The sequence below is a fragment of the Fistularia commersonii genome, chromosome 28, assembly GCF_037954325.1.
Source record: "Fistularia commersonii isolate RoL2024-O1a breed Wild chromosome 28, RoL_Fcom_v1.0, whole genome shotgun sequence".
NCBI lineage: Eukaryota > Metazoa > Chordata > Actinopteri > Syngnathiformes > Fistulariidae > Fistularia > Fistularia commersonii.
Window position 1 is genome coordinate 367,393 of NC_141311.1, and position 20,108 is coordinate 387,500.

The 20,108-nt window shown below is 57.3% G+C and overlaps 1 protein-coding gene across 1 annotated transcript; it reads right to left on the bottom strand.

Annotated features, from left to right (window-relative positions):
* Positions 1-236: 236 nt before the first annotated feature.
* On the bottom strand, positions 237-15,552 carry pitpnc1a (phosphatidylinositol transfer protein cytoplasmic 1a). The gene is made up of 9 exons (XM_086176039.1): positions 15,019-15,552; positions 8,651-8,799; positions 6,128-6,216; positions 5,740-5,747; positions 4,617-4,688; positions 3,447-3,542; positions 2,053-2,208; positions 1,911-1,974; positions 237-1,178 (listed from the first exon to the last, which is right to left on the bottom strand). The coding sequence occupies exons 1-9, from the start codon at positions 15,064-15,066 to the stop codon at positions 868-870; spliced, it is 993 nt and encodes a 330-aa protein (XP_086032165.1). The 5' UTR covers positions 15,067-15,552; the 3' UTR covers positions 237-867.
* Between the last annotated feature and the right edge of the window lie 4,556 nt (positions 15,553-20,108).

Sequence of the window (20,108 nt, forward strand, 5' to 3'; positions counted from 1 at the left end):
CTGTGTGTGTGTGTGTGTGTGTGTTTACTGGAGGTTGCTTTGGAATCCAGAAGATGTTCTCTAACCAGAGGAGAAGATGGTCTGAGCGCCTGGACTCCCCCAGACAGGCTCCCCCGCCGAGGATGGGACGGCTGCTTATTATAGGATGGAGCTTTTTTTTGTGAAACGTGTCAAGGCGAAGTCAGGACGTGCAAATCTAAAATCCTGATCTGTGAGTGAGTCTGAAGGTCTCCCTCTGGATGCCACCACACTTTATTTCATTACTGGATACAAAACACATCGCAGCCGTCGGGACGGCGGGTCTGAAGGTCTGAGGACCAAACACCAGTCGGTCATGCACGTCGAGCACGGGGAGGGTAAAGACGCCGGAAAGAACCACTAACACAGGAGGACGGCGCCGGCCCTGGACCAGAGCAGCAGGTCCCAGTCCTCCGCAGGAGACCCAGCTGCGTGGTTGCGGGCGGCTCGGATCCTCGCCATACCATAATACTCCACACTCACGGGCTGAGGAGGGTCTGCACGGCCGTCTGGACCACAAACTCCACGACATAAAGCCTGGGAACTAAAGCTCTACACGCTCAGCATCGTGTGACCACACACACACACACACACACACACACACACATGGTCGACACCCTGAGTTGTGGGGTGGAGAATGACTGTGGGACAAAGACTGGGAATGTTTGCTACACTTGGCACACACACACACACACACACACACACACACCTGGCCTGTGCACCTGTCTCTTCGGGGGGGGGGGGGGGGGTTGGACCTGAAGTTGACAGCTGTGGTCGTGGGTTGTGTGTGGAGCCCTGCAGCAGCAGCGGTGTGTGTGTGTGTGTGTGGGGGGGGGGGGGGGGGGGCCTTCACTGGGGCTGCGGGCCGGAGTTCCAGGAGAACAAGTTTGGCAGCTTGAAGAGCGAGTCCCTGCGGGCCGGGTCCGGCAGGGTCAGGGTCTCCGGGGCGGACTTCTTCCTGGGCCGGTCCTTGGGCACGGCCAGGAACTCGGGGGCCTCGGTGGAGAGCGGCGTGGACGGCGCGCTGCTCGGCCCGCCGCGGCCCCCGGCGGGCGCGGCGGGCTCGGAGATGGCGATGGCCGGGGGGAAGGTGCCGATCTTTATGTTGGTGGCCTCCTGCGTGGCCCGCTCGAACTCCCGGACTTCCTCCATGGTCATGTCTGAGGAGCAGAGAGCGGCGGTCAGTCCGGCTCCTCCCTTCGCTCTCCGGACCTCGACGCCGATCCCAAGAAAGCGTGCGGCTGAAACCGACGACCGGAGAGCGGCGCGAGCTCGCGGCGGCGTTGCCACGGATACGGAGAGAAGAACACCTCCAAAGGAGCGAACGCATTCCCGATATAGAAACAGGCTGCACGTGGCGGCGGCGGACCGTCTCAGCAGAGCTCCCTGAGCCGGAGGACCTTCCTCAGCGTCTCTGAGCTCCCTCAGAAACACTGTGAGATCCTCCAGAGGTCCATCTCAGAAGAACATCACGCTCCTGGCTGCAGAACGTGCGCCAAACATCTAGGAAACACCAGGAGGCCCGCCCGATGTTCTCTCTGAGCCCGGGCTCCTTGAAAAGCCAGGTGGATCACTGAGAGCATCAGAGGGTTCACACTGGAAGCTCCTCATGCACATTGTCCAGACAGCCGGGGCCAGCGGCCCGGAGAACAGGGTCAGGAGGACGAGCCAACGAGGTCGTCTCAGAGGGGCGAGGAGTCCCGGACCCTCGTGGTGTTTCGCAGAAACATCAAGGAGGTGATGTTCCTGCTTCTGCGGAGCCTGAGATGAACCGCTGGAGGTGGAGCTCCCAGGAGAGGGCGACCAGTGTAGAGGTTCATATGAGGTGCAGCGACACGTGGCCTTCAACACGCCCGGACGCCAAAGACCAAGCGGGAGCGTCGGACACTCACCGATCCACTCGTCCACCCAGGCGAAGGCCTGCTTGTGTCCCAGCAGGAGGACGTCTCGGATCACCTGAGGAGACCGGGGCGAGAAGAACGTGTAAGACGGGGTCGGCCTGAGGGAGGAGGTCCGCGTGTTTGTGGTCCCGACCTTGTGCACGAACTGCTCCACACGCGTCTGCAGGCCCCAGACCTCGAACTTGACGGTGACCAGCTTGTAGGAGCACATGATGGGGTCCTGGCTGTGGATCCAGCCTTCCTGCAGGAGGCCCCGGCTCGTCTTCTTGGACTTGAAGTGGCGCAGGTCCTTCAGGGAGACCGGGAGACCAGAAGCAGAGCGTTAGGGTTTGGTTTTATTTGGCCTGACGTGCACAAACCGACCTGCCGCGGCAGAGGTCCGCTCGGGTTCGGACCGCCCACTTTGGCGGGAGCGGCTCTGAAGATCTACCACAAAGGTAGAACTTCTCCACCAAGCAGAGTTGAGTTTGATTTTTCTTCCACGCTCGCCTTTCACGTGCACGCGTCGGAGCTCTGAAAAGATCTGAGGAGATCTGAGGAGCTCTGAGGAGCGGCGCCGCAGGACCTCCTCCATCAGACGCCCCGCAGACGTTCGTCTCTCCCGCCAACCAATCACACCTCGGCTCCGGTTCGCCTCCGGGCGGCGCTCTGGCCCGTGACAGGCGGCGTGCGGGGGCGACGCCAACGTTCTCCTCCCCGCTGGGACCTCGCTCAGGCCCCTGCAGTGAAGGGACCAGAAATCTGCTTCCTTGGCAGATGAAGACGAGGAGGAGGAGGAGGAACTCTAATGAAAGCATCCTGTGCTTCCACGCTTCACATTGATATTTCAGTCCAACCCACCCCCAGGAGCAGGACCTTCTCGCTAACATCTCACTGTCGGCACCATTTTAAATAGTCCAATCTGACACCTTCTGTCTCCTCCTCCAGACAACCGCTGTTCTTCACCACAACTCAGAGCCGGTGTCTTCGAAAGAGAAGAATCACAAATCTCCAGCCAGAGAGGCGTATCGGCGCTTTCAGAGGCGGCTTCTCAGGTACAGCCACATCCTGAAGTCTCTGCCGGTTGCCTGGCAACCGCACAGCCGTGGCAAGACTCCAGGAAGTCACTCATCGCGGCTGAGAAACATGACCCTCGTTAAATTCACGACGAGAGACAAAGTTTTAATTATCGGGCTCGGCGGCTCCTGGAGCTTCTTCTCCACCTCCGGTCTGGCTGAGGACCACCGGACCACCAGACCACCAGACCTGAGGGCCCGTGAGGAGGGGCTCGCACGGCCGACGGGCTATTCTTAGTCGTGCCCGGATGGAAGCAGGGGACCATGAAGCCCTGTGGGAGGTGTGTGTGTGTGTGTGTGTGTGTGTGTGTGTGAAGGTGTCAATAATAAAACACCACTGCAGAGCTGTCACAACCATCCTGAGTATTAATAGCTGAGCTCTTTATGACTCTCACAACCTGACAGACTGCACACACACACACACACACACACACACACACACACACACACACACACACGCACACACACACACCTCGGACTCCTTGTAGTGGCGTTCAGGGACCTCGTCGTAGGCGATGTCCACGATACACACTTCAGGTTCCTCTTCTCTGGGCTCGCTGCCGAAGATCTGGGGAGCATGCAGAGGTCAGAGGTCAGATTGATAATCTGCACTGGCGTGCTGGGACCTGCCAACTGTCTCTCTCACACACACACACACACACACACACACACACACACACACACACAGTGGGAGTGGCTGAAGCAGATGAGCAGACTGTAGCTGCTGGCGTCGTGGAGGTGTGAGCAGAGGAACCACTTCCTGGAGAGCAGAGGAAGCCATGTGACTTCCACCAGGGAAGCAGACATCCAGGGCGCTGGTGACTCATGTCGTCACGGACAGTCGCCACGCTCACGAATGTTTTGTTCCCTTCGCGTGTGACTCAGTGGCTGCTCGCGTGTGTGTGTGTGTGTGTGTGTGTGTGTGTGTGTGTGTGTGTGTGTGTGTGTGTGTGTGTGTGTTAGAGAATCAATCCCGTTTCCTTTGATTTCCAAACTTGTGACTGTCACTCTGTGAGGATGCAGTTCCCCCGGTGGCCTGTAGGTGGCGCTGCAGCCCCTGCAGGGAGGTTGTGTAACCACCAGACTCGGTGCCTCTGGTGGGCAAAGTGTGACAAGATCTTCCACGGGGTGGGAGAAGGTGGAACGCCGAGACCCCGGAGGACGTGGCCTCCTGGTTTCCTCCATTCTTACGGGAATCGAACCGACAACCTCCCCCGGAGCAGACGGGTGACCAGCGAGGACCAGCCAGAGGATCTCGCTTGTTCATCTGGATCTTTGTGTCTCTCAGCTCGTCGTCACGTCTCCACCTCCTTGGAGGTCCGAGCCCGTGGCAGATCCTCGGAGCCGTCCGTGAAGACGGACCGCCCGCCAACGCACCGCCGTCCGTTCTCCAGAAAATGAAGGCATCAAACAATGAAGACGGTGATTCAAGCAGGAACTCCCTCTTCAGCTCTGTAGACGGTTCCAGACCTGAGCTGTCCCAGGCACCCTGGATGCATCTCCTCTGAAGACCCGATGGGCAGGTCCAGACCGTCTCCTTCCTCTTCCCGGACCTTCTGGCCCCAGGGCTCCCTCTCTTGGTCGCCTCCCGACCCTTTCAAACCCTGACCCACAGGAGGAAGGAGAGAAGACTTCTACTCACGTTGTCGTTGCTCCCCTTGTTGTCTTCGTACTTGGTCTCTATATGGATGGAGAACTTGGGCAGGAAGGAGCACTGGGGGGACATGGAGGACATGGAGGACATGGAGAACATGGAGAACATGGAGGACATGGAGGACATGGAGGACACGCTTCAGCTACGAGCTCACACTGGAGGACACCTTCAGACCCTCTGCCTCTCAGTGCACACCTGCATGGCTTGTGTGCCACACTTACTCATACACACACACACACACACACACACACACACACACACACACACACACTCTCCGCCTGTGGCCATGCAGCTCCTATTCAGCAGCTCTTAAACACAGCTGTTTGATTAGACCAACATTTAGAATTATTACACAAGCGAGGAGCCGCAGCGCAGCGCTTACATAAGCTGTTGATTTACAAGCCTGCATCCGACAGTGTGTGTGCACGCCTGTATATGTGTGTGCGTGCCTGTGTGTGTGTGTGTGTGTGTGTGTGCGTGTGTGTGTGTGTGTGTGCGCATGCGACACAGCAGCACGCTAGATCCATTTGGCCACAAGCAAAGAAACAAGTAAGCTGCGGTGCCTCATACCAGCAGCTCAGAGGCGCACGTGTGTGTGTGTGTGTGTGTGTGTGTGTGTGTGTTTGTGTGTGTGTGTGTGTGTGTGTGTGTGTGTGTGTGTGTGAGAGAGAGAGAAAACTACATCAGGGAATAAAGTGGCATGAATTCTTCCTCTGGTTTGTTTCCTTGACTATTCTTTCCTCCAGCTCAGCTCTGAGTCCTGAGGCTGGGCTGGAGGCTGGAGGTCTCAGACCTGCAGCAGCTTCATCTGGGAACCTTCATTACCTTGGAGATCAATTTGATCTTAAACAGATTAAACAGCATTAATTAACAACATGACTCTGAATAAGATCTTCATCTATGAGGTGTCTCCTGCAGGACACACACACACACACAGACGCACAGACGCACACATACACACACATTAATAATAATAAACTCACTCCACAGAAAGAGTAGCCACACTCGCATCAAGTAGTGTGTGTGTGTGTGTGTGTGTGTGTGTGTGTGTGTGTGTGTGTGTGTGTGTGTGTGTGCGTGTGTGTGTGTGTGCGTGCACTGCAGTCCTTACCGTGTACTCTGAGTGTCCCGGCAGCGTGATGGACAGATGGACAGATGGACAGATGAGGCGGCAGGCGTCCGACGGGGACAGAGAGACAGAGAGTGTTGGGGTGAGTCAGGAGGACCACCAGGTTCTGGAGAACATCCCCAGGTCCATCTGAAACCACTTTCCACCCACAGCCTGGGCTCTCTGAGCCCTGGACCAGGAGCTTCCATGTCCAGCTCAGCACCTCCTCAGACGGGCTCTTCATCAGGACTTGTGGACCGGTGGGTCGGTCCACCCCATCGAGCTGCAGAGAGCGGCCTCGGGGTCGCGTGGACTCCAACTGACCTTCTGCGGAGGAACGCCGGACACAAAACATCTGGCCGCGTGCCGAGGAGAAGAACCGAGTCCTCACCTGTGACGGTGTACGGGTAATAGTTCCAGGCCTTCTCCGTGACATAGAAGATCTTGGGCACCACGGCTCGAGCCCAGCTGGGCAGCTTGCTGTAACGGAGAGAGTTGGAGAAGATCGCTGGAGGGACGGAGAAGAAGGGAGAAGACAGAACCCTTGGCTTGGAAAGGGGACACGTCCACAAGGGACTTCACCCGGGGAAGAATACCAGAATACCTGGACCAGACAGGCGGAGGAGGCCACCGGACAAGAAACACACACACACACACACACACTCGTTCCAGGGCGTCCAGCTGAGGGAACAGGTGGACACCATCAGCGCAGTCTTCTGGTCCTCCAGGAGGCAGCAGTTCTCTGCCTCCTGACAGACTGCAGAACTGCAAAGAGAGCTTTGTGACCTTCAGCACGACCTGGTTGACATTTGTAATGTCCTCCTTTTGGTCTGAGAAGGTGTGGAGGCACAGCTGGATGGAGGGCCGGAGCTGCTCTGCTGCTGCTGGAGGTTTTGTTGCACCTCCCAGCAGACCCAGCAGATCCTACAGAAGCAACATGGATTGCAGTTTTGTCCACGGCTTCAATGAGATGAAGGAATCCGCTAGAAGCCACGGTGGCGTCTCGAAGATCTCCAACCTTCTCCTTGAGCGTCCAGCTGTGTGGAGCCAGAATGGAGACTCGGTCTGACGCTGAACCCATGAGGCGGCGCCCCCAGCGGAGGAGGCTCCTCGACGGCTCGGCCGGTTCCTCGGTTCCTCGGAGCAAACGACGGCCGCAGGAGAATTTCGAGCACCTCTGGTTCCTCTTCTACCGGGTGGAGAGTGTGGAGGAAGAACCTCCATCATCTGGGGAGAACTGGGCCAACCCCGGGTTCACGAGCACCCAGGAGAACGGAGCCGAGTCCTGCTGGAGCTGTGAGGAGGGACTGGGCCGGGTCTGGAATACATCTCCACATTCAGGGAGGTTCTCAGGGATGTCAACCACAGGTCCTGATAGTTCCTGCACCGACGGCCTCCTCCCTCCTTGGGAGGAGGAACACGTGGGGGACCCGACGGTCCGATCCCCCTCAGGGACCGGAACCCTGATCTCCTCACTTCTCCGGGTGAGGAGATACACCTGAAGATCTAAACCAGCCTCACCGGATGCACTTAAACCAGCCCAGACTTGCAGGACACCAGAGGCGTCTCCAGGCTGAGCAGAAAGAGCACGAGACACGAAGCTCCAGGAAGGAGGAGCCAGACCTGGACGTCCAGGAGATGCAGATGGACTCCTGCCTCACAGCCTGAGGACCATCTGATGGTCACCTGCTTCTGCCTGGTCCTCACTCACATTAAACATCTGCTGCAGGACCAGAGATCACCATACACTGGACACATCATCCATGATCTCACACACACACACACACACACACACACACACACACACACATGGAGGGGGGTGTTATTCTGGTGTTGTAGTTTATCTGCTCCTGTCAGAGGAAACAAACACACCCTCCATCATTTCTGACCCTTTCAAACATATACACACACAGACACACACACACACACACACACACACACACACACACACACATACAGAAGAGGAGCGCCCCAGTTGTCATTCTGCTTAATGTGGATTTAATGGTCCCATCAACAAGGCGGTGAAGTGACGTCCAACAGAAGGACAGAGGCGACCACGTGGAAGCCAGTGAAGATGATGGAGGAGTGAGTGGAGCGTGGAGGAGGTTTGAATACAACGCCCAGGGCAGGAGGTACCATCTTATGAAGGACGGGGTTTCAGGAGACACCTCTCAGGTGCACCTCCTTCACCTGACGGCCATCCTCTCCGCCGCCGCCGCTGAGGACGGAGGCAGCAGAGCCGCCGCTGGCCGGCCGGCCTCCACCTGGACACGGAACGCTGCCGGCGAGCCTTTATGTAACAGCAGGGAAATTAAGAGTAGCCGCCGCCTAAATATTTCATATCCTGAACTGCTCCGAACACGGCGGATACGAGCAGAGCACTTCCACTGGGCTGCCACGCTGTTCCCGGAATCCAGAGCCTCTTCGGCCGTGTGCGCGGGCGAGGTTTCCGCTCCACGCCGCGGCGCGTGACCAGCGCGAGCGACCGCTTCCCCTGGCAGGGAGCGAGCAGGGAGGCTAGGAAGCTCGGCGACATCCGCGGCGGGTTCCACGAGGAGGTGGACGTTTCCAAGAGCTCGCCTCGCCAGTGGACCTTCTGCTCTGCACGGACAGACCGGTGGACGTGTCATCTTGACGACAAAAAGTCCGAACGCTCCACAACTGCGCGCTCATCCGGTCCAGCGAAGCCGGCGCCTCCGGCAGCTCACGGCTGTAACACGCCGGCTCCGGGAGCCCATTTCTACGCTGCCGCTTCCTCCGATAAGACGCCTGCAAACGCTGACGCACCCGAATGTCACCTCATCGACCTTCACTCCATCGGATCTCCTCTGACGGAGCAGGACCCGCGACGGAGAGGTTCGGCCGAGGAGGACGAGCGTCGAGGAACCTTTGACCCGGCACGCCCGTAACTCACTTGTTGAGGTAGATTCTCTTCTCGGTGAAGCGTCCGGCTCCGTGCTCGGGGTCCTGGAAGGGCTGGTTCTGGACCACCTCCACGCCCTCCCCGCGCTCGCTCTGCTCGTGGCTGTGCTTGCTGATCATGTACAGCTGGCCGATCCGGTACTGCGACAGAAACGGGAGACAAAAGACAGGCGTGATGCAACGTCTGCGATTCTCAAGGTCGCCGAGATAGCCGACGGAGGCCGGCCGCGCCCGGGAGCGTCCGCGGCTCCCGGAGGAAACACACATGAATAAAAACCAGGTCCTCGGCCGACGCGCGGCCGTTCAAACGCGTGACCCGATCACGGATCCCCCGACTCCGCCCACGTCGGCCCAGGTATCCGCACCTACGACCTCGATTCGCTCACCGGAAGCATCTCCGCCCGAACCCCTCCTGCAGCTCTGCCTCTCGGCTTCCCACCTTCAGGGGGCCGAGAAGCTGCCACTCCCTCCACAAGCAAACACACCCAATAAATAAAAAGGAAACGTAAGGAATAAACCCTGAAGGTGCAGCCGCTCTGCCCCCAGGTGATCCGTCAAGGTCTGGTAGGAGCGTCCTGACGCCGCCGCCGCCGCTCACCCTGGAAGACCCGCCGCAAACATCTAATGGGCCCCATGGAGAACGACCCACTTCTGCCGCGATAGCGGGGAGTTTCGATCGGAGCGCCGCCCAAAGCCCTGGAGATCAGGGCCCCGCTGGTGATCCAGGGTCAGCAACAATAGTCGCGGCGGCGGGTCGACACCTTCTGGTCGGGCCCGGCGCCAGGAATGGGAACGGCGCCGTGACGGGCGGTGTCACGCGGCGAGCGCGTTCCACGCTTCGGAAAAAACCTGACGAGTCGCGGGGACATCGCCGTGGGACAGAGGTTTCCGACGGCTCGCAGGACTTTTTCCAGGGCCGGGTAATCGATACGGCCCTCATGGTGACTCCTGCCACTGTACTGGAATGCCCAGGGGTCATGTGGGACTCCACCACACACACACACACACACACACACACACACACACAAACACACACACACAAACAGGCACCCTGGGATAGCTATTGTAAACTAGTGGAAAAAATTGTGTGTGACCATGGCGTGTGTGTGCAAATGTGTCTGTGTGTGTGTGTGTGTGTGTGTGTGTGTGTGTGTGTGTGTGGTGGAAAATGGCTGAGGCTCTCTGTACCTGCCTTCCCAGGAGTTTCCTCCCAGGCCCCCCCCTCGGTCCCAGAGGAGAGGGAGGGTCGGGGACCCGTCTGGAATTTTGATGGCGGAGCGTTTGTGTCCGAGCAGCTGTCGGAGCGCGGCGTCGTTTTTCCACCCCGGCGACAAAGTCACTCGGCGTGCGCGGACACACCGCCGCCCTGGAAACCCGAGCGGAAATACCAGCGTCGTCCGGCCGGCGGGTTCCAGCCTGCTGGGCTGAACCGTCGTCCAAACAACCCTGGTTCTCTTACTATTAAAGAACAGCGGATTATTGCTGGTGACGCCATTGTGAGCCGGATTAGCGTGGAGCTCGTCTCCGGCTCAGCTTCATTAATCACTCTAAACCATCACAGGTTATTATCCCCGTAACCCGGCGCCCGCCGCAGGTCGCACGCCGGCGTCTGGGCTCCCAGCGAAGCGGCAGCCGTTAAACGCCGTCCTCGGCCTCACGAGGATCGTCCACGTCGGCCGCGTCCACCGACGCAACCCAGCGTCGGTGCGAAGGGGTTCTCGCGAGGAGAAGATTCATCAACGTCCACCAGACGGAGTCTCCAAGCTGCAGCTCCACTTCTCGGTCCTCTCACAGCGGCAGGCGGCGAGGAGCCGGGTGCCGCGGCCGAGAGTGCGATGGTGTGAGCGTAACACACACACACACACACACACACACACACACACACACAGTCGCCCGTGTCAGCCAGACAATAGCAGGCACGCTGAGAACACATCATTCAAATTCAAGCACAGAGCGCGACCGCGGCCGTGAGCCCCGGCCTCGCCGACCAACGGCTGCACTCCAACACCACCGACGGCGTCGCATCAGTGCACAGTGTGTGTGTGTGTGTGTGTGTGTGTGTGTGTGTCGATGACACATCGTTCAACGGATACGTCCAAGACATTGTTTTCATCTCTGGTGGTCGGTGACCATCTGTGCAGTTTGTGTTTCTGCGCTGCTCCTCCTGGACAAAGCGTGGCACCGAGCCGACCCTGGAGCTCGTGAGACGCTTCCGGAAGGAGCGTGAGGACGGCGTGCTATTTTCTCTCCGGAGACGTGGGCGTCCCAATGACTGCTCCAGGAATGATGAAGGAGGACCAGGAAGCGGGTCTTGGGGACGGAGGAGGAGGAGGAGGAGGAGGAGGAGGAGGAGGAAGAGGCGGCCGGACGAAGAGGAGCGTCGGTTGATCCGACCGAACACGGCTTCATTTTGAAAACCTTGGAATGACGCGGCCTCTTCTCGCCGGCTACTTCTGGCTTCGAGTGTTTCCGGCTCTTCGTCTTCGATGCGAACGTTCCACGTGGAGCGTGTGTGACGGCGGGTGGTAAAGCCCCGCCTCCACGTGTCCTCCAGACATCAGATCTGCTCTGGACTTCCATCCCATCTCCTGCTCTCCGCTCACGCAGAGATGTGCTGCCCTGCGTTTGCTCTTTTCACGCCGATTCAGCAAAACCGAAGGTGAGCGTCGACCCCCAGAAATACTTGGATACGTCAGACGTGGCCTTCAGCGGGGAGGGTCTGATCTCAGACCAGACACCAGGAAGCAAAGGACCATCAGATGCTCCTCAGAGGAGCAACCAAAAGCTTCGGCGCTTCACAAACCGCATACGAGTGTGTGAAGAAGGCTGTGTGAACAGGTGTGATGAGGTGTGTAGAGGAGTGTGTGTAGAGCAGTGTGTGTGGAGGAGTGTGTGTGGAGGAGTGTGTGTGGAGGAGTGTGTGTGGAGGAGTGTGAGGAAACATGCTGCAAGGACTGTTTATTCAAGGAAGGTTTCCTGAGCAGTGTGAAGTTCAGTCCACATGTGAAGGCTCAGCAATGTCATCACTTCTTCTTCTTCTTCTTCTTCTTCTTCTTCTTCTTCTTCTTCTTCTTCTTCTTCTTCTTCTTCTTCTTCTTCTTCTTCTTCTTCTTCTTCTTCTTCTTCTTCTTCTTCTTCTTCTTCTTCTTCTTCTTCTTCTTCTTCTTCTTCTTCTTCTTCCCAGCAGAATAGCCACAGAGGCCACAGAGGCCTTCTGAGTGCAGGAGCTCCTCTGTTTCAGAGGCTACTCATTATTTAAGATGCATTTACATCTTCTCTGCTCGGCCTGATGACCCTGAGACACAGGAGGATGGATGGATGGATGGATGGATGGACTGATGGATGGATATTTAGGTCCTCCAGGTTCTCCATCGCTAACAGAGAGTAAAGAAACATCACCAATGAAGCCTGTGGAGTTTGAGAAGGTTTGATGGACATCACATATTCTGATCGCTGGTCTCCTGCCTCCCCAGGGTCTCCCCCCTCCCTGCAGCCAGTCTGATGCTCACCTGACAGGGGAGGACCAGGACCAGGACCAGGAGAAGAACTGAGGAGCCAGAAACTCAGCTGATTTGAATGGAAAAGAAGAACTTCTTTTTCTTTTTCTTTTTCTTTTTCTTCTTCTTCTTCGAGCAGGAACATCAGTGGATTGGACTGGAGGATTCATTGGTCAAGGAGGTGTTTCCTCTCCAGCCTCTGCTGACCTTCAGACCTCCTGCCGTATTTTGCCGCCTTCCCTGCACCCCTGTGTGTGTGTGTGTGTGTGTGTGTGTGTGTGTGTGTGTGTGTCAAGGTCTGTCAGGTGGAGAGTTCCTGCATGTTTCCAGCCTGGCTCTGTTCCTCCATCAGACTGATGATAGATCATCATGAGGACATCTGAGGGGTCGCATCTCCAGTGTCTCTCCTCCAATCACAACCAGGCGACTCTTTTCGACAAGCCTCGTTCAGCTGGGAGACAAATACCACTCCTGTGTGTTACATAAGCCCACAACACACACACACACACACACACACACACACACACCCTCTTCAGTGTGGAGAGGGTGTGTGTGTGTGTGTGTGTGTGTGTGTGTGTGTGTGTGTGTGTGTGAACGCGCCTTGAATCCCAGGCTGTTCCAGGAGATCCATTGCATTCATTATGCATGGAGAGGAGGAGCAGAGTGATGGGATGGATGGACGGATGGACGGATGGCGGCGCTGAGGGCCGGAGGAGGGACGTGAGGGGGAGGAAGGACGGACGGGTGGAGCGACGGACCTTCTGATCTCCTGGTGCTCAGAAGGTCCGTAGGAGGAGGACGTGCTGAGCAGAGCGGCAGGAGGAGACAAGGAGAACCAATGTGGAGGGGCGGAGCCAACGGCTGAGGCACCTCAGACACTAGAAGACATTTGGTTTCCATGGAGACCCCTGGCAGGTCTGTCTCTCTCACACACACACACACACACACACACACTGCCCAGTGTATTCAGACTCTATCTAACCTCCGCTCCACCTGGGGCCCCGGCGGGCCCTTCACACCCGACCCGCTCCAGACAGGAAATCAATACAACTCCAATCCATTCCTCCGATGGCCATTGATCCCGATCACCGATCACATAACGAGGCGACCGTATCAATACTGTCCTCCTGGGGTCTTCATCCTTCACTCGCCGGGTATTTCATCTGGAAGGGTTCCACAGGGAAATGAGGGTGGAACAATGGACACACACACACACAGACACACACACACACACACACACACACACACACTCTGACCACCTGCAGTGTCAGACAGCATGAACATCTTGGCTTCCCATCAGCTGCTTCTGGCCTCTCAGCTCAGGCGTATTCAAACCATGTCACACACACACACACACACACACACACACACACACACACACACACACAGGGCCACTTCACGGCCCAGAAGAGTCCAAATCAGCTGCGGGTGTTGCCACAGCAACCGGGTCCGGGTTCTGGTAGTTGTGGAGTGTGTGTGGTCTCCATGAAGATCACCGGCCTGTTGGAGCCGCGGGGACGTCCTGGGATCTCCACGGGAAGGAGACGAACGCTTCCTGAAGGATCTGAGAAGGATCTGTTTCCATGGTGTGGAAGCAGGAGGCGTGCGAGGCGTGCGAGGCGTGCGAGCGGACGCTCCTCCTCGCCGTCCGTCGCGGCAGCGCCGATGATCTCATTAGGGCTCCGGGAGCAGCTGCCGCCCTCCAAGGTCCATCCTTCTCAGAACATCAGCCGTCAGCACACCTTCTGCTCCGGGAGCAGCTGGTCCGGTGCTGACGGAGGCCCGTGGAAGGAGGGCGGAGGCCCAGGACCGCAGGCTTCCTGCTCCAACGTGCAGCGTCTTCCAGAGAAGAAGGCGACGCCGCTCCTCCCTTCAGAAGATCTCAGAACATCTTCCATCCTCGCGAATCGGGCGCCTCCGGGTCCGACGGGATGAAAACGGAGATGAAGGTCCGGAGCCGAGCGGAGGCCTCGTCGATCCAGACCACAAGAGACAACAAATCCACCTCCTCTGGCTCGGCTTCATCTCAGGACGTCCACCTCCTCCTTCTTCTCCAGGTCTCCACGGCTTCACTCAGCCGGAGATGCAGGACAACCAGGTGTGTGTGTGTGTGTGTGTGTGTGTGTGTGTGTGTGAGAGGGTGAGTACTGAAGGAGCGGGTTCCTCGTGGGTCAGGATGGTTTGGCCAGAGGTCCCGTGGACCTGGACCACCCGGGCCGGAGCTCCGCCTCCTGGAGTCTCCATGGCAACGGGCCATTTACGAGCCGCTCAGTCCATCGGCGGCGGAGCTCGAACCCATGGAGGAAACATTTATGAGGCCATTAGGCTCCATAAAACACACACACACACACACACACACACACACACACACACACACACACACACACACACACAAGTGTACTGATGTACTGAAGTACTTCAGGAACACTGTGAGGACGAGGAGCGCGTGTGAGTCGTGACAGAGGGTGTGTGTGTGTGTATATGCGTGTGTGTGTGTGTGTGTGTGTGTGTGTGTGTGTGTGTGTCTGTGTTCTGGCAGGGTCTGCTGAGATCCCGCCAGAGGACTCTCCTCGCTCCCGCCAGGTGTTTCCTCACACCTCCACAAGCCGGAAGTGGCGCCTCTTCTCACAATCAAACAGCGTGTTTTTCGACACGCGGCCGTGTTTTTTCCACGCGGAGTCGCGTCGCGGAGCAGAGGTCGCAGCAGCGCCGCCACGCGGCGGCCGCGGTCCCGCAGCCCACGGAGGAGGAAAGAGAAGAGCATCGGAGGAAAACAGCAGCAGAAAACTCAATACGAGTGTGTGTGTGTGTGTGTGTGTGTGTGTGTGTGTGTGTGTGTGTGTGTGCGTGGAAGTTCGCCTACCTCCTCCACGGTGAGTGGCATGCAGATGCGGTACTCCTTGATCAGCATCCTCGTGGCGCGGTGCGGACGGACACGGAGCTGAAGGTGCGCGTCCACGGAGCTCCTCTACCCCCGCATCAGCCCCCCCCCCTCCCGCGACGGCCCCGCAAGGAATCCACGCAAAGTTACTATGCGGTTTGGTCAGCGGCGTGGAGGCGCCTGCGGAAAAACCTCCAAAGTTGCACTGAATGCGAAAGTGACCGCGCACACAAACGCGAACAACCACGCACACACACACACGCACACGCACGCACAAAAAGCGCGCCGGCTCCTGCGGTTTGTTGTTGCCAGCGGCGTCCCGGGGGCAGGAACGAGATCCCGCTCCTTCCACGCTCCCGGAGACACGAACACGCTTCTCGTCCGACGCACTTTCACGACACGCAACTTCCGCGAAACCCACGGCGCGTCCGAGCTCGTCCCCGCGCGTCCCCGCGAGTTTTCTCCCCGCAGCTCTGGACGGGGATGCGCTGCGTCGTGAAGCAGCGAGGTCAAGCTCGCGGCAGAGAGGGCGGTGAAACAGGAAGTAGCTCCCCGCGCCTTCAAAATAAGAGCACGGAGACGATCCTACCGCGGAGCAGCAGGGAACGGAAGTGTCCCACGCAGCTCGTGCACGATTCAGACTCTGGGGTTCGGGTTTATCTTCGCATCAAGTTTGGGTTTGAAGTTTAAGTTGTTGTTCTTCATTTTTTATCCTTCCGGTTTTGAAAACTGCAGGGAAAAAGTGTAAACTTTTCCTCGGCGCCTCCGAAGCCTCCTCAGAAGGTCTGAGATGTTCGGTGGACCAGGGCTCAGTGGACGCCCGGGCTGGAGATCTTACAAATGTTTTGAAGCGAATCCTCGCGAACCCGTTCGCTCCGTCTCACGGATGTCGGGCTTCGGATCTCCGAGGGGTTCTGGTGATGTCCAGGAAATGTTCTTCTCATCATTTTCCATTTTCTGTCGCAGAATGAAGTTAGTCGTGGAGCAAAGGTCCTCCTCCCTCGTCAGCTCCCACGCAGCCCGCGAGGACAGGAAGCCCGGCAGCTCTGCAGAAAGGGCGTCTCCAACATTCTCAATCACAACTTTACAGAGAAGGTCAGGCTTCTGAGGAGCAGCGTCACACACCCGTGAGAAGATAGAGGAGCCACCGCTGGTCGTGGTCCTCCTCGGTCAAGAACCGGTCTGAAGGCCGAACCCACTCCAACCCGCAGGACCTCCTGGACATGGGACCCTCTCTAGCGAAGATCTTCTCTGCGCCGCGGGAGCGAGAGATGTTTGAACCTTCTCAGAGCCGGTGACACCGGATGGACGTGTCCGTACGTGCACGGTCAGCTGAGCTGTCGAGGAGCGGCGGTGGATCTTCTCGCTTCCACCAGCGGGTGTCGCTGCAGCTCCACCGAGGGAGCAGAGCTGCTGGAGCGCATCTCAGCTGCCTGAGGACCAGAGGAGGCCTCACCTGCACCTGACATGTGGAGGCAAACACACCTTCACCTTCTCACCCACACATCTGGACCTCGCAGGATCTCCGCTGTACCTCATGTGTGTGTTTGGACTGCGGGAGGAACCCGGAGAACCCTGAAGAACACGGGGAGAACCTGGAGGCTCCACACAGGAAGGAACCCTGTGGGAATCCAAGCAGGGACCTTCTGCTGTGAGGAGCAGGAGCTCGACACTCACTGGATCGTGGAAGCTGTCAAAAGTCAGAAGGAAACTAGAAGTTTCCTGGATCCTCCTGGAGACTCAGGAGAGAACAAGCTCAGGTCTGACCTCAAGGGGGCGCAATGTCCTCCAAAACCTGTGGACACCAAGGCAGCTCCTGGAGGAGGAAGCAGCAGCAGCTCCTCCAGCCTGCTCTCACTACACACACTCACACACACACACACTCACACACACACACACACACACACACAGTTGCCAAAGCTTTATGTGGTCCTGGTTCCTCCTGTGGGTTCCTGCTCACACGCTCCTCACAGACCTTCTCAGGACAGAACCTCCTGACCTCCTGAATCACCGTGGAGACGAAGCAAAGAAAAGCTCAGATCTCTGAGACCTTCTACAAACCTCACAAGTTCCTCTGAAGCCTCTGGAACTTCATCATTCACTCGATCCGCTTTATGGTGATGAAACATGAACATCCAACACACACCTTCTCCAGGAACCCTGGAGACCCTGGAAATGGATGCACAGAAGGACCACTGGCTCACACAAAGGATAATAACACACACACACACACACACACACACACACACACACACACTGAGACAGTGGATGTTTGGAGTGTCTTCTCTGGGTGTTTCCAGGTTTTTCTGCTCCGTCACAGAGGACCTGCTGAGGAGATCCAGGAGAAAGCATGATGTTCCATTTGTCAAAGCACCTCAGCTCAGACAGGGATAGGCAGGTCCACACACACACACACACACACACACACACACACACACACACACACACAGTGTGAGTGTTTGTTCCAGCCGGTGTCGGAGGAGAAGCTGTTGCTAAGAGACGTGGCCTCTTCCTCGCCTCTCAGCGCTCAGAATCATTAGCCGGCCTTCACTGTCACTCTGCTCAGCCCAGAAGGTCCAGCACCTCAGAGGGCTTCAGTGTGTGTGTGTGTGTGTGTGTGTGTGTGTGTGTGGGAGGGGGGCAGAGGGGCGGGGCCTAAATTAATAAGAAGTTTATTGGACGCATCAATCTTAGGAAAGAAGACAGCGGTGTTAGATCAAGACCAGCCTGGAGGCCATTACAACTCCAGGAGGAGGTCCGTGGAGAAGGAGGTCCAAGGAGGAGGAGGTCCGTGGAGAAGGAGGTCCAAGGAGGAGGGGGTCCATGGAGGAGGAGGAGGTCCATGGAGGAGGAGGTCTAAGGAGGAGGTCCAGGGAGGGGGTTGGAGGTAGAGAGAGAGAGTGAGCACGTGAGGTTCTTCTGCAGAGGTTAAAACCCCAACGTCCTGCTTCGCCTGAGAAAAGTTCCTCCTCCACCAATGTGAACGCAGCCCTTTGTCGCCACGGTAACCGTGTTAGCTACGCCCGTGCGGCAGTGACGTGCGGCTTCAATTCCAAGGTCAAAACACGGGTGGAAATAAAAGATCTGATCTCATCAGTCAGAGCGAAGGCCTCGCCTGGACCTGGAGGAAACATCTCTGCCAGGAGCTGCAGGCTTCTGATCCGTTGGCACCAGAGGAGGAGGACGTCTAAGGAGGACGTCAGAGGAGGACATCTGAGAAGGACGTCAGAGGAAGACGTCAGAGGAAGACGTCAGAGGAGGACCTCTATGGAGGACATCTAAGAAGCACGTCAGAGGAGGACATCTGAGAGGGACGTCAGAGGAAGACGTCAGAGGAGGACCTCTATGGAGGACGTCAGAGGAGGACGTCAGAGGAGGACGTTAGAGGAAGATGTTTGAGGAGGACGTCAGAGGAGGACGTCAGAGGAGGACGTTAGAGGAAGATGTTTGAGGAGGACGTCAGAGGAGGACGTCAGAGGAGGGTGTTTGAGGAGGACGTCAGAGGAGACCTCAACGGGCTCCAGGAGACCAGCAAGGTGATCATGCCATGTCATTTGCAGAGCATAAAGTTCTCTGTTCTCTGCTTCACCACAGGGATACACAAGTGGAGATGATTGCAGCTCGTCAGCTCCCAGGGTGTGTGTGTGTGTGGGGGGGGGGGGGGGGGCAGGGTCTCTATGAACCTCCTGCATGTGTTTGGAGTGCGGGAGGAACCTGGAGACCTCTGAGGAACCCCACGCAGACACGGGGAGACCATGGAGGCTCCACACAGGAAGGAAGCCTGTGGGAGTCCAAGCAGGGACCTTCTGCTGTGAGGACCAGGAGGAGCTCACCTCTGCTCCACCACAAGACATTTACCAGACCACCAGACAACTCCAGGGTCCAAGCGGAGAACCTGAGCTGTAGAGTCTCCAAGGTGTGATGGACAGCTTTGCATGTTGAAGGAGGTCTGGTCCTTCAAGCCACGGTTTTATCTCCTGTGGTGGTACAATCTTGAAGATGATCAGGTTTGCTTTCACAGCAGGGGAAAACACACACACACACACACACACACACACACACACACACACACACACACACACACACACACACACACACACCCGTCAGCACATCTGGACTTGTCTTCATCAATCATGCAGATGCAACCTTTTCCAACTGCGATTGGAGCTTCAGTGTGGAGACGGTTACCATGGTGACACTCAACCCCCCCCATCCCGTTCTCACAAGCCCATCGGCAGCAAGCGCACGGTGAGTGCACGGTGAGCGCACGGTGAGCGCACGGTGAGCGCACGGTGAGCGCATGGTGAGCGCACGGTGAGTGCACGGCGGGCGGCGTGGCTTGGAGACATGCAGGAACGCTCTGAAGGAGCCAGAAGATCATCTGAACCTGTTGCTGTGGGATCTGCTGCTCCTCCCATCATCTCCAACCATCACTGACATCCAGACACTGTGTGACTGTGTGTGAGAGTGTGTGACTGTGTGTGTGTGTGTGTGTGTGTGTGTGTGTGTGTGTGTGTGTGTGTGTGTGTGTGTGTGTGTGAGACCCCCCCCCCGAGCTGCTGTCTCCATGTCACTATGGAGACAGTGGTTGCTATACATCAGCCAATCACCAGAGAGGAACGGACCTTCAAACATGTTCCAGTTTGATGGCGGTTCCCGGCCTGAAGGATGGAGAAGATCATGGAGGAGGTCATCAGATGGACGGCAGAGCGCAGATGTTCTGGAGAGGTTGCTGATCCTCAGGATGCTGAGGTTGGAGCTGCCAGGCTGGAGGTCCATGGATGGAGGGGGGAGGACCGGACAGGAGGTGGTGTGAGAGGAGAAGGTTGGATGGAGGCAGCTGGTTGGCTGATGGTTGGATGAAGAAGAAGAAGGAGAATAAGAAGACCCTCCACCCTCCATTCAGTTCTTCATTCATCACCTCGGTGAACCTTGACCTCTGCCGGGAGCCATCATGGATGAACTCCGCCCTGGTCGTCAGCACCTCGGCAGGTGGTCCAATCACAGGGATGAGAACTTCATCCATGACTGCATCCAACCGGGAAGAAGAAGCTCTTCATTTCTTTCACTTC